At 36.7% G+C, this 15,563-nt stretch overlaps 1 protein-coding gene across 3 annotated transcripts in view; it reads left to right on the top strand.

Annotated features, from left to right (window-relative positions):
• The window catches only part of LOC149775060 (uncharacterized), a 30,966-nt gene extending 20,092 nt beyond the window's left edge, over nt 1-10,874 (top strand). For all 3 annotated transcript variants that reach the window (XM_089943053.1, XM_089943055.1, XM_089943054.1), the window contains exons 4-5: nt 4,384-4,529; nt 8,010-10,874. In XM_089943053.1, coding sequence (XP_089799179.1) covers nt 4,384-4,529; nt 8,010-8,127 — 264 coding nt within the window. In that variant the 3' untranslated portion in view covers nt 8,128-10,874. The remainder of the gene's footprint in view (nt 1-4,383; nt 4,530-8,009) is intronic.
• The last annotated feature ends 4,689 nt before the right edge of the window (nt 10,875-15,563 follow it).

Below are 15,563 nucleotides of genomic sequence, written 5' to 3'. Positions count from 1 at the left end.
GAGTAACAGGGTGTGTGGATTGGGGAGCTAGTAAAGTTGGTAGGTGGTTTTACTTATTTTTAATATTCCTCCCAAATGAAGAGACCAATATTTCTAAGAACAGGTGGTGGATTACAGTTATACTACTGGGGCATCAGGGTTTTGCCTCTGGGTCATGACCAAGAAAATATTTAGATCCCCATCCATTAATCGTATAAATGAGCATGAAAGGCAACTAACATTGTCCCTCTGGACCATCCATACCCCCAGGGACTTAAGCCCTGGGTGATAACTTGGACACTATTTTGATTCCTACCCTATAACCATACATATACTTACAGTCAGATATACAGCCAATGTTTGCTCTTGCATCAGTTCTTACCCCCTGGGACTTGACCATGAGGTACATATTTTTGGGGTGGGTGGAGCAAAGCAGGGGAGTGCAGGGATCTGTGATTTACAAACACTTGGATTATTGATATTTTCACTTTTGTGATAGATTGTGATTGGTCGTCACCATGCATCTGTCCTTCAGTTTTTTGTGTGCTGTGAAATGTGATTTTCTGTGTGAAATAGTGTGTTTTTGATGAGGAACAGTGTATTTTTCTATGTAGAACAGTGCATTTGTATGTGTGGTACAGTGATTTTGTCTGTTTGAAACGGTGATTTTCTGCGTGAAAGAGTGTGTTTTTCTGTGTGGAACAGTGTTTTTCTGTGTGGAACAGTGTTTTTTCTGTGTGGAACAGTGTTTTTTCTGTGTGGAACAGTGTTTTTTCTGTGGAACAGTGTATTTTTCTATGTAGAACAGTGTTTTTTCTGTGTGGAACAGTGTTTTTTTCTGTATGGAACAGTGTTTTTTCTGTGTTGAACAGTGCTTTTTGTGTGGAACAGTGTATTTTTCTATGTAGAACAGTGTTTTTTCTGTGTGGAACAGTGTTTTTTCTGTGTTGAATAGTGTTTTTTGTGTGGAACAGTGTATTTTTCTATGTAGAACAGTACATTTGTATGTGTGGTACAGTGATTTTGTCTGTTTGAAACAGTGATTTTCTGTGTGAAAGAGTGTGTTTTTCTGTGTGGAACAGTATTTTTTCTGTGTGGAACATTGTTTTCTTCTGTGTGGAACATTGTTTTTTGTGTGGAACAGTGTATTTTTCTGTGTGGAACAGTGTTTTTTTCTGTGTGGAACAGTGTTTTCTGTGTGGAACTGTTTTTTTCTGTGTGGAACAGTGTTTTTACTGTGTGGAACAGTGTTTTTCTGTGTGGAACAGTGTTTTTTCTGTGTGGAACAGTGTTTATTTCTGTGTGGAACAGTGCTTTTTCTGTGTGGAACAGTGTTTTTTTCTGTGTGGAACAGTGTTGAACGATGAAGATCATACATTCAGACCTCCTTCAAAGGTTGGTTGTAATAAGAAGTCACCTATCTTGAGCAGCCAGTTTTTTAATTGAAGAAATGAGCCTCTATTATGGACACACCAACATTCAAATGCGTTTTCTCCATTACACAAACACCAACATTCAGATGCCAATTTTCTCCATTACACAAACACCAACATTCAAATGCCAATTTTCTCCATTACACAAACACCAACATTCAAATGCCAATTTTCTCCATTACACAAACACCAACATTCAAATGCCAATTTTCTCCATTACACAAACACCAACATTCAAATGCCAATTTTCTCCATTATTACACACACATCAACATTCAAATGCCAATTTTCTCCATTACACAAACACCAACATTCAAATGCCAATTTTCTCCATTATTACACACACATCAACATTCAAATGCCAATTTTCTCCATTACACAAACACCAACATTCAAATGCCAATTTTCTTACTTCCCAGAGCATGCAGCTTGAGACTGGTTTATTGGTTACACAGTTGTTTTTGTTTTTTTAGTTTAAAACAAAAATGTATTGTTTTTTCTTAAATTACAGTAAGTAGATGACAACAGATGTTTTTCGAATTGTGAAAATCACCCTGATGTGTGATGGTGGTCATGGGTGGGTGGTGGAACAAATTAAATTTGCAGGATGGCTTTGTGGTTAACACTGCTAACTCAGGATCAGAATACATGTATATTGACTTTTGGATCCCACTACAGCAGCTATTTGTTTCCTTCTTTTTAATTTGTCATGATGACATTGAACTGCAGAACCTGGACAGTTTCAGTCAGTCCAAACAAATGTATTTGCTAAAAGCTTATATGGACAGGTACATCATCCAAGGCTGTCATGACTCACGCCCTCTTGCTACAATGAAAAGGGAGATAAGCTTCAGGCTTATGATGAGTTTCTTTGACTTGGGAGGCTTTGTTGGTTTTGTTTTGTTTTGCATTTTATTTTACTGCAACACAAGTGGGTTACTTAGTGCTGAGGCAATTGGAGTGAAGTGCATTGCCTAGGGAGCAGTCAATCCTAGCTGATCCAATTTTTTAACATGTCATTTTCACAGGTCCTGCACACTAACCAGTGAGCCACTGTGGCTCCATTTGTTGATATTGACTTCAGGCCTGTTCTTTGCATAAAACATTATCAGTCCTTTATAAATGATGTTGACATTTACTTTAAGGTCTAACTAAACTAATACTCTTGAGACATGTGATGTGGTTAATATATTCTGAATATAGTGTGTTATGGTTAATATATTATGAATACAGTATGATGTGGTTAATATATTCAGAATAAAATCTGATGGGTTTAATATATTCAAAATAAAATGTGATTTGGTTAATATATTCAGAATATGATGTGATATGGTTAATATATTCATAATATGATGTGATATGGTTAATATATTCAGAATATGATGTGATATGGTTAATATATTCATAATATACTGTGATATGGTTAATATATTCATAATATACTGTGATATGGTTAATATATTCAGAATATGATGTGATATGGTTAATATATTCATAATATACTGTGATATGGTTAATATATTCATAATATGATGTGATATGGTTAATATATTCATAATATACTGTGATATGGTTAATATATTCAGAATATGATGTGATATGGTTAATATATTCAGAATATGATGTGATATGGTTAATATATTCAGAATATGATGTGATATGGTTAATATATTCATAATATGATGTGATATGGTTAATATATTCATAATATACTGTGATATGGTTAATATATTCAGAATATGATGTGATATGGTTAATATATTCAGAATATGATGTGATATGGTTAATATATTCAGAATATGATGTGATATGGTTAATATATTCATAATATGATGTGATATGGTTAATATATTCATAATATACTGTGATATGGTTAATATATTCAGAATATGATGTGATATGGTTAATATATTCATAATATACTGTGATATGGTTAATATATTCAGAATATGATGTGATATGGTTAATATATTCAGAATATGATGTGATATGGTTAATATATTCAGAATATGATGTGATATGGTTAATATGTTCAGAATAAAATCTGATGGGGTTAATATATTCAGAATATGATGTGATATGGTTAATATATTTACAATACATTGTGATACGGTTAATGTATTCTGAATACAATGAATAATATAATATGAGATATTTTCCACCCATCTCTATCAGTTATCTTTTGTAGAGATTTTTATGTAGATTAAGAAAGATTTCAGAAGATATTGTGTGGTTTTTCTTGGGTAAAATCTTAAGCATATTTATAAACTTTAAATGAATGACAAGTTTGAAAATTTAATGTGCTGAGAAGTTATCATATAAAATAATTCTACATATGCTTCTATACATGCTAGAATTCAGAGAAATGAATTTCATCTTAAATTTTTTCAGCACCACAAAACTTAATGATTCTTTCCTCTGCTCTTTCATCTACTATTCTGATTATTTCTGCCCTCCTAAGACGTAAAACACACTCCTAAAGTTTGCTGTGATTGATCTATCCTGCCTTGGTGAATTAAAGAAAACATAATTCTGAGAACAAAATATTTCTTTAAATTTGAAGTGGTTTTGGAACATTCTGTATCTTCTCAAGTCATGTTGGTTTATGTTCATCAAAGATACATTTTTAATTGGATCATTGTATATTCAGTTTTATAACTATATAGTCATATCAATTGTCAGTAATTTTTCATTGAAACCAATGTGTTCTCCATTAGGTCAGCATTTGTTAGTATTGAAGATTGAAAGCAAGTATGAACTTGATCAATACAAATGGAAAACAAACTTCTGGAAGAAAGTATGGACTTCCAGTTGAACAAAGTCAGCATTATTACAGACATAACATCTTTTTGAATACATAGAAACACTGATCCACTCCTACATCAGTACTCACGTAGTCAGTCACCATTGCCATTTAGAGTTGGTCAGGTAAATTTTCAACTTTGTCAGATGCTGTTCACTGCTGTTTCAGGCTGAAATGGCAGGGAAGATCTCCATGAGGCAGTTGAAGGTTGCTATAGAAATGGGCAACCCCATGGTGGCCTCCAGATGTCGTCTGTTCTATGCGCAGAGTCTGATGCAGAGAGGGAAACTCAGGCAAAGCAAGATCATTATTAGGTACACATCTTTTTCTGAGCACTGAGTCCTAAAATTAAAAAAGACTTGTTGGCCTTATTAAGAGTCCCAGATCAGAATGCAAAAGTCCTAACTGTAGCAATCAACCATTCCATCCATCCTTCTATATGTCCATCCATTCACAATTTCCTATAACCACAGTAGTTCTGCACATAATTGAATGCCATTAGGTACGTGAATTGCATATTACATGTAGATATGCCTTTTAAAGATTTTATTTTCTCAGGTCCAATATTGCCCCTTTTCCATCAAGTTGAAATCCCCACCCAGCAGATCATTGTAACATCGTAGCATTGGAACTGTCGAACATATTCTGATGCTATTTGATGAATACCTTTTGTCATACACCTAGATGTACCTTGTATGAATTTTGTCTCATTTACTAGACTTGTGCCTCCTTATTTCCCATTCTTCGGAGTTTAGTTTCTGCAGTTAGTGACCAGGGCCCTTGATGATGCACCCATTGTTAATAGCTCTTGTGTGAAATAGTAACTCTAGCTTTGTTTTCCTAACTCCATTACTCATTTACTGTTTATCATAGAGTACTGCTCACATGATTTTTTGAAACCCAGCATGAAAGGTGGGGATTTAATCCCCTCCATTTTAATACCGATTAGTTCATAAATTTTTCTTTCACTCAACTGATTTTTCTTTTATGAGAATCAAACAATGGAATAGCTTCTGGTTATAAATGGTTCACCTTTCCATGAGTACATTCTTTATTGTCAACTAAATGGCAAAGAAAGTAAATCTTTAGAAGAGCTGCTTTTGAACTTTTAGGTTATCATTTTGTACATGAAATTAACATGTCAGGTGTTATGAAACTAAACCACATTGATGGCTTATGTTGTGCTGGGTTATTTGTTTGCACATGAGCATTTCTCTTCAAAACGTTTACGTGTCAGTCTATATGTATCAAGGAGGACTTTTTTTACTGTTAGCAATAAGAAAAAATCCATGATACTTTCATACATAATATAAAATATCACAGTATCATTTAAAACAAAGACACATAATTGTAATGCTTTTATTGGCAGTAATATTTGGTTTTACAAGATCATGCAACAAACATCAAAACTATGCATTTTCAAGTTTTGGTTACCTCTCTAATGCTGGGATTGGATATCAGAAGAAACTGTACATTATGTTACAGTTAACTTGTGCATGGGTAACTTTCAGAACTTTTGTGATTATGTTTCACTTCAGTCAGGTATGAATATGATTTTGTTATTAATTTGTTCAGTGTTTATTATTCTTTTCACTGCAGGGTGTACAATATCACTGACTTTCATATGATAATTATAAAGTAAATTTGTGCCTTTCTTTCTCTCTATCTCTCTTTGAACCTAACCATGCATATATTATTGAGACCATGTTCACTCCATGGTGGTCATCGGATATGACTCCATGAGAAAACATAGTGTGCAGAGTTATTCAATATGGCAAATCTATCAGAACATGCAAAGGGATGGTGGAGGGTTTTTTCATGATCCACTCCACTCTTTCCACCCCCACCATTTAAAAAAGTGGAGAGTTTTTTAAAAAAATCATATGAGCTGTACTGTTTGTGATTTTCCTTGCCACCGTTACTTTATTCTTGTTTACATCAGTTTGTAGGTACCAATCATGTTTGAAGAATTTTGCCTGAGGAATAAAAAAATTTAAAAGTAGAATGATTTCTCTCAGGGCTTTAAGAGTAAAAAAGCCAGTTATGCAGGTGTGACTGGAGATGATTGATTTAGTTTCGCCAGTTTTGCAGTTGTCTCCCTTTAAATATTTTTCTCAAAGAAAGAAAGCACATTTTTGGGGTTGTTAGATTGTGTCATGCAAGTAAAGTAAGATAATATTAAGGCCAGTATAACTGGTGAAGGAAGAATCCAGAAAGAACCACTGATCCCACAGGAAGCTACTGAAAAGCTTTCTCACATACCCACATTGGCAAAACCCAAGACTCGAACCTGCAGGGACAGAGGTGAGATTGCAGTGAAAGGTAAAGGTGAGTGCTTTAGACCACTCAGCCATGTAGGCACCTGCTATAAATTGAATTTATTTTTAAACTTGTCTTGAACAACTCATGCATGTAATTTACACTTCAAAGAATTTGCAGTAAAAATCGTTGTATAAGTTACCTTCACAAATGAAAATCTCCTACTTTCCAGTATGGACAAAGGACCCCCATTTTTGTTCCATTTTGCTGTTTGGAAAAGACATTCTAAATGGTCACAAAATTCTTATTTCCTAAAGATAAATTTTGAGATTCTAATTGAATCAATTCATTACATTGTCTTGATCCCACAAAATGTACAAGTTTGCTGTTCATATATTTATGTAAATTCAGACAGAGGGAACCTCCATGAGATTTCTTTTTATTCAGGACACTTATCAAAAAGACAAAATTGTCTTATGCCTCATCAGTTCTTTTGTAGGCAGGTGTCTAGTATAGCAAGGTATTGCTGTGTAAACAGGTGTCTAGTATAGCAAGGTATTGCTGTGTAAACAGGTGTCACTGTATAGCAAGGTATTGCTGTGTAAACAGGTGTCACTGCATTGGCAGGTATCACTGTAAAAGCAAGTATCACTGCATAGGGAAGGTATCATTGTATATGCAGGTGTCGCTCTATAAGCAGGTGTCACTGTATACCCAGGTCTCATGGTATTGGGTAGCTATCATTGTATAGGCAGGTGTCTAGTATAGCAAGGTATTGCTGTGTAAACAGGTGTCACTGCATTGGCAGGTATCACTGTAAAAGCAAGTATCACTGCATAGGGAAGGTATCATTGTATATGCAGGTGTCACTGTATAAGCAGGTGTCACTGTGTACCCAGGTCTCATGGTATTGGGTAGTTATCATTGTATAGGCAGGTGTCTAGTATAGCAAGGTATTGCTGTGTAAACAGGTGTCACTACATTGGCAGGTGTCACTGTGTACCCAGGTCTCATGGTATTGGGTAGCTATCATTGTATAAGCAGGTGTCTAGTATATCAAGGTATTGCTGTGTAAACAGATGTCACTACATTGGCAGGTATCACTGTAAAAGCAAGTGTCACTGCATAGGGAAGGTATCATTGTATATGCAGGTGTCGCTCTATAAGCAGGTGTCACTGTATACCCAGGTGTCACAGTATTGGGTAGCTATCATTGTATAAGCATGTGTCACTGTATAAGCAAATATTACTGTACATCATAATCTATGAACCGAAACCTTATTTTCACACATCTGTAAATATAATTTAATCATCATGGTGTTCAAGCGGTTCTCTTTGTTGAGTGACGATATCCAAAAGAAATCAACAGTCAGTAATTATATTTGGTCAGTTGCTATTCAAGAGTGTGTAGATTATAGATTTAATATCCTGCAGGAATCCTCTGGGATGACATTAGAGTCTGGTTGCTGGTCAGAATTCAGGAACAAAAGCACTGATATTTGTGATGGATTCTGTCTTTTGATTTCGTTTTGCAGGTCAGAGAACAGGTTTGCCAGACAGCATAACAACAGTGATCAGCAAGTGGTCAGAATTTGTCAAGCTTTATGGAGTAAACTGCGGTATTTGTATACATGCAGGAAGAAGAACAGCTGATGACAGATATCTATTGCATCATGTGCCAGTATAAACAAGAACTCAGGATAACATATTGTGAAGAAACCACTAGTATTATTAACAATCAGATTTTGTATATGTAGTTTATTTGTTTGAAAAGCTTTTGTTGGTTTTCTTTTTTGTGTGACATATATGCTTGTATTTTAATCTTCTGTGATTGGCTTTAAATATAAACAAAATTATTTAATAAAAATATGAATTTAAATATTTAAATAAAATTATTTAATAAAAAGAAGAAATAAACTTTATTATAGCTTGGGCTATAGTAAGAATTCAAAAGAGGAACTTCTCTGCAATTCTTGAAGCCCAAGGTTCTAGAAATTTATCCACATTTCTCTTCATATTGAGATTTTACACTATCTTGCATATGTTTCGTAAGACAATATTAACATTTTTATCAAAGACAAAGGAAAGGATGCAGAGTACCCTGTTATTGATCAAATTTAACAGATGTAAACTTTTTTTTAAGAAAGAGTTGAGGAAATCCTCAAAATATCATCAAAAATATTCAAGGCAAAATTCAAGATTTTATGACTGTATTTTAATCCCTGTTGTTTGTTAAGGGTTCTGTAAAATAATCCATGTGCTCAACCAAGCAATAGGAAAGATATTTTTAAAATCTATATTTTAGGATCCCCTGTAGGTTTCAGGGTGTACAATGGGCCTGATATACTTGCCTGCATATCGTTAGAAGCTGATAATGGAAGTGGGGCTGACTCAATAATTAGCATGCCAGTCTCAACCAAAATACTTGACTCCAGTTGCCATGGCACTTATTAACTTGCTTGTGTTCTTGTGCCATAAAACACCAAACCAAACCATTCTATATTAAATTATTTTTTAGATGTTTAGTGAAACTGACTTGATTTCACAAGTATTTTAGTGTGGCTTCAACCTAAGGTTATCTTTTTTATTTACAAGGAAATTACATCCATTTATTCTCTGCATAATTCTTTCCTCAAAATAGACCTAAACCCATATAAAAATAGACCTAAAGCCCAAATAAAAATAGACCTAAAGCCCATATAAAAATAGACCTAAAGCCCAAATAAAAATAGACCTAAAGCCCATATAAAAATAGACCTAAAGCCCAAATAAAAATAGACCTAAAGCCCATATAAAAATAGACCTAAAGCCCATATAAAAATAGACCTAAACCCATATAAAAATAGACCTAAAGCCCAAATAAAAATAGACCTAAAGCCCATATAAAAATAGACCTAAAGCCCAAATAAAAATAGACCTAAAGCCCAAATAAAAATAGACCTAAAGCCCATATAAAAATAGACCTAAAGCCCATATAAAAATGTGCATATTGGTACCAAATGGAGGGGCATATTCTATCACTATCAGGTATTTTAGGACTTAAACAGAAGTACATGCAGTTATCAGTTACTTCATGAAATTCTCTTTTTTTTTATAATATGTCCAATCTTCATGATTGCCATAATAGGAGAGATTCTCATAATTAATACTGTTGTTTGCAATGTTCAGAATTTAGTACATTTTATTCCAGTAACTAGACATGGTAATTTTGTAATCAGAAGACAAAAACTGGATAAACAGGATTTTTGCTTGGCTTGTACATCAGCCAGATTTATGAAACTGTTGTTGTAGGGTTTAATGCCATTTTTGAGCACACAGTAGGCTATACATGGCGGCCAATATTAATGATGGAGGAAGAACCCGAGAAACCCCAAAAAAGAACAATCAACCCATGCTCACATTTTGCATGTTTCATTAAATTTCACTGCATGTTTCAGATTAATATTTTTCTAAGTAGTCATAATCTAAAGTAGATGCTCATTATAGGATTGTTTTAGCCATTAAACATTAGCTTCAAGGTGGGCATTACTGCTGTGTTATTTCTAATGATAAAGCTAGTCTGTTGAAAGGGTTATCGTGAATTTTGTGTTCTCATTTGATAACATTTACAGAATAGCACAAAAGAAGTTTTGCGCCTCTGATCCATGCAGACTGGCTGATCAGGGGTATCAAATAAGATTGTTTTCCTAAGGTGCTTTGCACTCTGCATTACTGAGTCATGCAGACTGACTGGTCAGTGGTATCAATTAAGATTGTTTTCCTAAGGTGCTTTGCACTCTGCATTACTGAGACATGCAGACTGACTGGTCAGTGGTATCAATTAAGATTGTTTTTCTAAGGTGCTTTGCACTCTGCATCACTGAGACATGCAGACTGACTGATCAGGTTCATGAACTGAGATTGTTTTGACTAAGGTGCTTTGCATTCTGCTTTACTTAATGGAGTTTGGTGTTGTAAGAAAATAGTTATTTAGATACTTGCTCATTATAGATAATTTAAAGAAAATTCCTTTATGAAGTATTCATTGTTTAACTTTTGTTGTTTAACTACTGTGTATGCATACTAATTATGTATTTATTATAGCATATTATACAACATATGATGTTTCAAACAGAGGATAGTTTCATAATAAATTAATTTTATCAGAGACAAGTATGTTTCTGGTTGTATGTAACAATGAGTCAGTTGTTTTATTGTTTAACCACCACCATAGTTTAACTTTACAGTGTAAGTTTAGGATAATTCTGTGCATCTTTTAATTCTAATGCCTTTCCAATGTCGTCTTTGTTTGCATTAAAATACTGGCATAGACATACAATTAATATATCTAGCTACATGTTATAAACATATTCAGCATGTTAATGTTGCAAATACAAAAAAGTTTCCAAACTTTTTGAGGTGTTCAAGCCTTCGTCAGGGGAAGAAACAACTTACATCACGAAAACAAACCAATAAATAACAAAAACCTAGACTATTTGAAGAAATTCCAAATGTCACCAAAACATATCTATCAGATCTCCATGTAGAACTGTGTCATCTGATTTTAAGCAGATTGCTTCACACCATAGTGTTCATCTATTCAAACCACAGAGGTGATTAACCTCTACATCTACATATATTTAATTCAAAATATAATCTTTTGGCAATATTTTATGAAGCTTTGTGCGTGCATGTGTGTGTGTTTGTGTGAAGGGATAGATCTAAAGGTCTATGCCTGTATCACATCTGATTTCATCTTTGGTAGGAATATATGTACTTATAGGGGTGAAGACTTTATTGACCATTTGTATAACCAAGGGGCATGATGAGGATATATGAGTGGGCTAAGGGTATCTCATTAAAAAATGGAGTGCTAGTTAGCAAAATTCTGAAATGCTGCTTGATATTTACATTTAGTTTATTAGTATTTCACACTGTTTTGATAGAACTATGGTTTAACTAAGCATTATGCGTAAGTTCATGAGAGGGCCATAGTTTCTGATACAACACTTTTACTGCTCTGTTAGTTACGAGAGTGTTTTAACAACATAGTAATTTCAATGCATTACTACTTTCTGCTTTGTTTATTTGTATCGCTTCAGCAGAATGTCAGTTTAAATGATTTATATGCAACTTCAGAGCATGGAAGCCTACCATGGCACTTGTTTTTGTTTATTCTATGTATACACCGTTTATGATATGCAGCGTCTATAATATATAGTTAGTGGAAGTCTGGGCTTCTGTTTTTGCTAACTAGTCATATACTGATTGGCATTTTATGCTAATAGATAGTCGCATACAAATTTGCTAATCTTTGCTTTGTTTTCTCTTGTGTCATTTCAGTAGAAATGTTTACAATACACATGAAATACATGGTCAAAGCAATTGTCCTGTCGGCATTGAAGGGAAGGAAAGTCAGAATAAATCAACGAAGACAACCTATGGTTCGTTGTTGGAGACACTGATGCATTGGGGAGTATTCCCCAATTTTAGGTAGCCCACAAGGAGGCAGGCAAGGCCTTTGAGCCTGTAAGTCAAGGCACATGGGGTTCATGCTGGATCCAAATACTGCCATACCATTACCGGCCATCCCAACATCAGCAACCATCCAGCCATCACTGACAGTCCAGCCAACACCAGCAATCCAGCCAAATAGTTTATATGGGGATCTTAGCAATAGATCCGTCCATCTAGCCATGCCGCCTGTTTGTTTAGCCAGGCCTTTGGCATTGCCAGTATTGGTGATTGCCGGACCATCTTATATACCATCTTATATACCACGAGCTTCTGGGCCGACCACACGCCATTCACATGGATCCATTGGATCTCCTGCATATTAAAACTGCACCATCTCAGGCCTTTCAGCCATTCCAACATTGGGACCTTTTTGTCAGATTGATCCAGTCAGCTATGATATATGGGGATAATTGTGACAGATCCGTCCATCCAACTGTACTGTCAGTGACATGCCCTTTCTGTGACAGATTTCAGCCAGGCCTTTGGAGCAGCTGGTACTGGTGATAGCCGAACCATCTTTTATATGGCCATCTTCCAGGCCTACCAGTCACTGGACACAACCATACTTCCATATGTTCACTGCTTGTCCACAATAGAGAACTAATGACGTTTTCATAGGGATGTAATTGAGTCTTCATACACCTGGTATGTGTTCTCTAGCACTGCAAGTAGACCCAGTTGGGCCCCAACACATAGTGAATACGACAGAACTCCTTCAAATTCACCACCCTTCACATCTTACTCAGATCCGACCATTTAACTTTCAAGCTGCCATCAAGGAAATTTTTCGAGTGTTGACTTCTTCAGAATGCCCTCCATCCTTACCGATGCTCTACAGAATCAGTAGATCTCGATTAGAAGGAAGAGACAGACTTACGGTGACAGAGCCTTCAGAGCTGATCTCCCGTCACAAGACAAGAATGTGTATATGTACGCTTGTCTGTTTTATAGGGCAGACACATCTGATCCATGCCTGTTAAAGCTGGTTAGGGATGTCAATGCAGACACCCGGCAATAGCCACGCTTGAGAGGCGAAGGCCAGGATCAATGACCAGGGCTGCTCACCATACTATGGCCAATACTTTAATGGGTTCGGCAAATCTGCTTTTGGTATGACGTGTTGCATGTCAGCGATCCACGTGTCTCTCCATGCACAGGCAGAAAAGAGCAAGTTCGAAGGCAGGCATCTCAGGAACTGCCCCTCCACTTCGCCATTTAACCCCAACGGGCGTTTGGAACCACCAAGTCTTCGTCAATGTGAAGGGATGTTAAGCAGCCTCAGGACAGGGTGATTCAGGAAACTCAGAGGGGCTTCGATCATTAACGATCCGTTCTCCCCGCCTACTCTCCACTCTTCACGAATACATCGTCCAATCGGGAGCAAGGTGCCTTTCTGCAACAGGAGATATGGTTGCTAATCAAAATAAAGCGGTGAAGCTTGTGCAAAGGCCACAATCCCCAGAGATTTGCTCAATGATGTTGCGTTTCCGAAAAGCAAACAAGTTGAGACCCACCATCGAATGGAGTCTCCTCAACTAATTCAAGATGGAGACCGCGAGTTCAGTAAGTCTTTCTTTTCGATGGGGCAAGTATGCCATTAGTTCCGATCTGACCGACGCATATTTTTCACATCCCTATTCACCACGTATCATGAACATTACTCCGGTTTTTGCTTACATAGTATATCAGTTCACCGTTCTTCCCTTTGGCTTTAACATCATCCCATTTTTTTACTTGGGTTATGGATTGCGTCGGCTCCCTGTTCTAGTCGACGTCATCTACAACGACGACAGAGTACCTGGAGGATATCCAACGGAAACAAATGGTAAGTTCTATCCTTCTCCAAGGCAGGAATGATCTTTTTTCTCTTCTAGATCATCTAAGCTTTTTACTGAACTGAGAAAATCAGACCTCCATCCATCCCAGAACATTGTTCATCTGGGTATAGAGTTCTTAACCATGCGGAATCTGGTGAGGCTTCTTTGTGTTCGTGTTACAAGAATCATTGAACTAGTCTAGTCCGTTTCCAATAAGACTTGGTTTTCAGCGAGAGAGTTCTTACAACTCCTCTGTTTATTCAGTGGGACAGCGGACTTGATCCCGTATGGCTGTCTTTTTTATGTGGACCTTAGCAGCTCAATGGCACATCTTTCAAGAACCCTTGATCAAACAGTCATGATCACGCCTGAGATTTGTTCATTCCTGTGTCTGTTGGGTAACACAGGTCGGCTGACCATTGGAGTCCCGCTGCAGAAGCCCCAAGCGGAATAAATGGTAGGAACCGATGCCAGTGCGCACTGTGGGGAGCCCACATGTTGCCTACCTTCACTACCATCAGCGACACGTGAGAAACAGGGGAACGGCCTTTACAAATGAACAACTCAGAAATTAAGGCTGTCATCAATGCCTTTCATTTCTGAAAAGATCAACTGTCAGGCAAAAACGTTTCTTATTAGATCTGACAACTATGTGGCGGTGATCTATCTCCTCAAACATGGACTCACCAAATCACCCGACCTGTGTGTTTTGATTTGGCAATTTCTACGTCGATGCAATAATTTCCGTGTCATCATACAAATCAGACGTATGGCAGACTCATTGTCTTCGCCGAGACTCGGTGCAGTAGTGATCAAGTGCTTTACACAAAATGGTCTCTTAATCAATTGGTTTTCACTCGGAAAAAGTGAAATCACAAGCTACGCACCTTCGTCTCTCCGATTTCAGACCCAAAATCTTGGGCCGTGGATGCACTGTCGATCATTTGGGAAGGGTTGTGGTCATTTGCCTCCGCTCCCACGGTACTGGGTCCGAAATTAATCCAGAAGTTACGGGGTCACAATGGCAAGATGATTCTTCTAGCACCACTCAGATGGAGAAAGTCCTTGGTCACCGACCTACTCATTCTAACGATATATATGCTTAGGAGGATTCCGGCCAACCCAAATCTTCTTCAGCATCCATGGTCATGGGTGGTTCCTCCCTTCCTGGAACTTCCTCTTCTTCTACATTCTCGGCGCTTGCCAGAACAGCCTTGCGAGAAAAACAATTAAAACCTTCGATTGTGGAGAAAATCTTGATAGCAAGAAGACCGGCCACTCTAAAGACTTGTGAGAGAAAGTGGCGTGTTTTCATGGACTGGTGCATATCAACAACATCGTCCCTCTGCGTACCTCAATCCCTCAACTAGCCGACTTGTTCTCTTGCTCTTTGAGGAGAAACTGTTGGGCACCAATCTCTACCAAAGACCTCTGTTACAAGTTCTCCTTCGATTTCAATAAACGCTTCACACGGTAAAAAATATTTACTGGTATCATGGACTTGAAGTTCAATTCGCGATCGTATGTTGGGTTGTACTGCATGATAGGAATAAAATTGATAATTACGGACAGAATCATCCTTGTGCACTGGTGCGTCCATATCAAACGCCGGGTCAGCTGTTCGTTTAAACATTTTATTTAATAATACGCTGATGCATCTAAAATCATCGTCGTCGTTTTAAATTCTTCGAATTTTGTCGTGGTTTTAAACCACTTCCCGCTATTATGTTTGCGATGTCATCTTGATTATTGTTTACCAACGACGCTAGTTTTTCT

The sequence above is a fragment of the Sinohyriopsis cumingii genome, chromosome 19, assembly GCF_028554795.1.
Source record: "Sinohyriopsis cumingii isolate HCF-2022 chromosome 19, ASM2855479v2, whole genome shotgun sequence".
NCBI classification, from domain to species: Eukaryota; Metazoa; Mollusca; class Bivalvia; order Unionida; family Unionidae; genus Sinohyriopsis; species Sinohyriopsis cumingii.
Note: the sequence above shows the minus strand (reverse complement) of the source record. Positions and strands in the feature narration are given on the sequence as shown.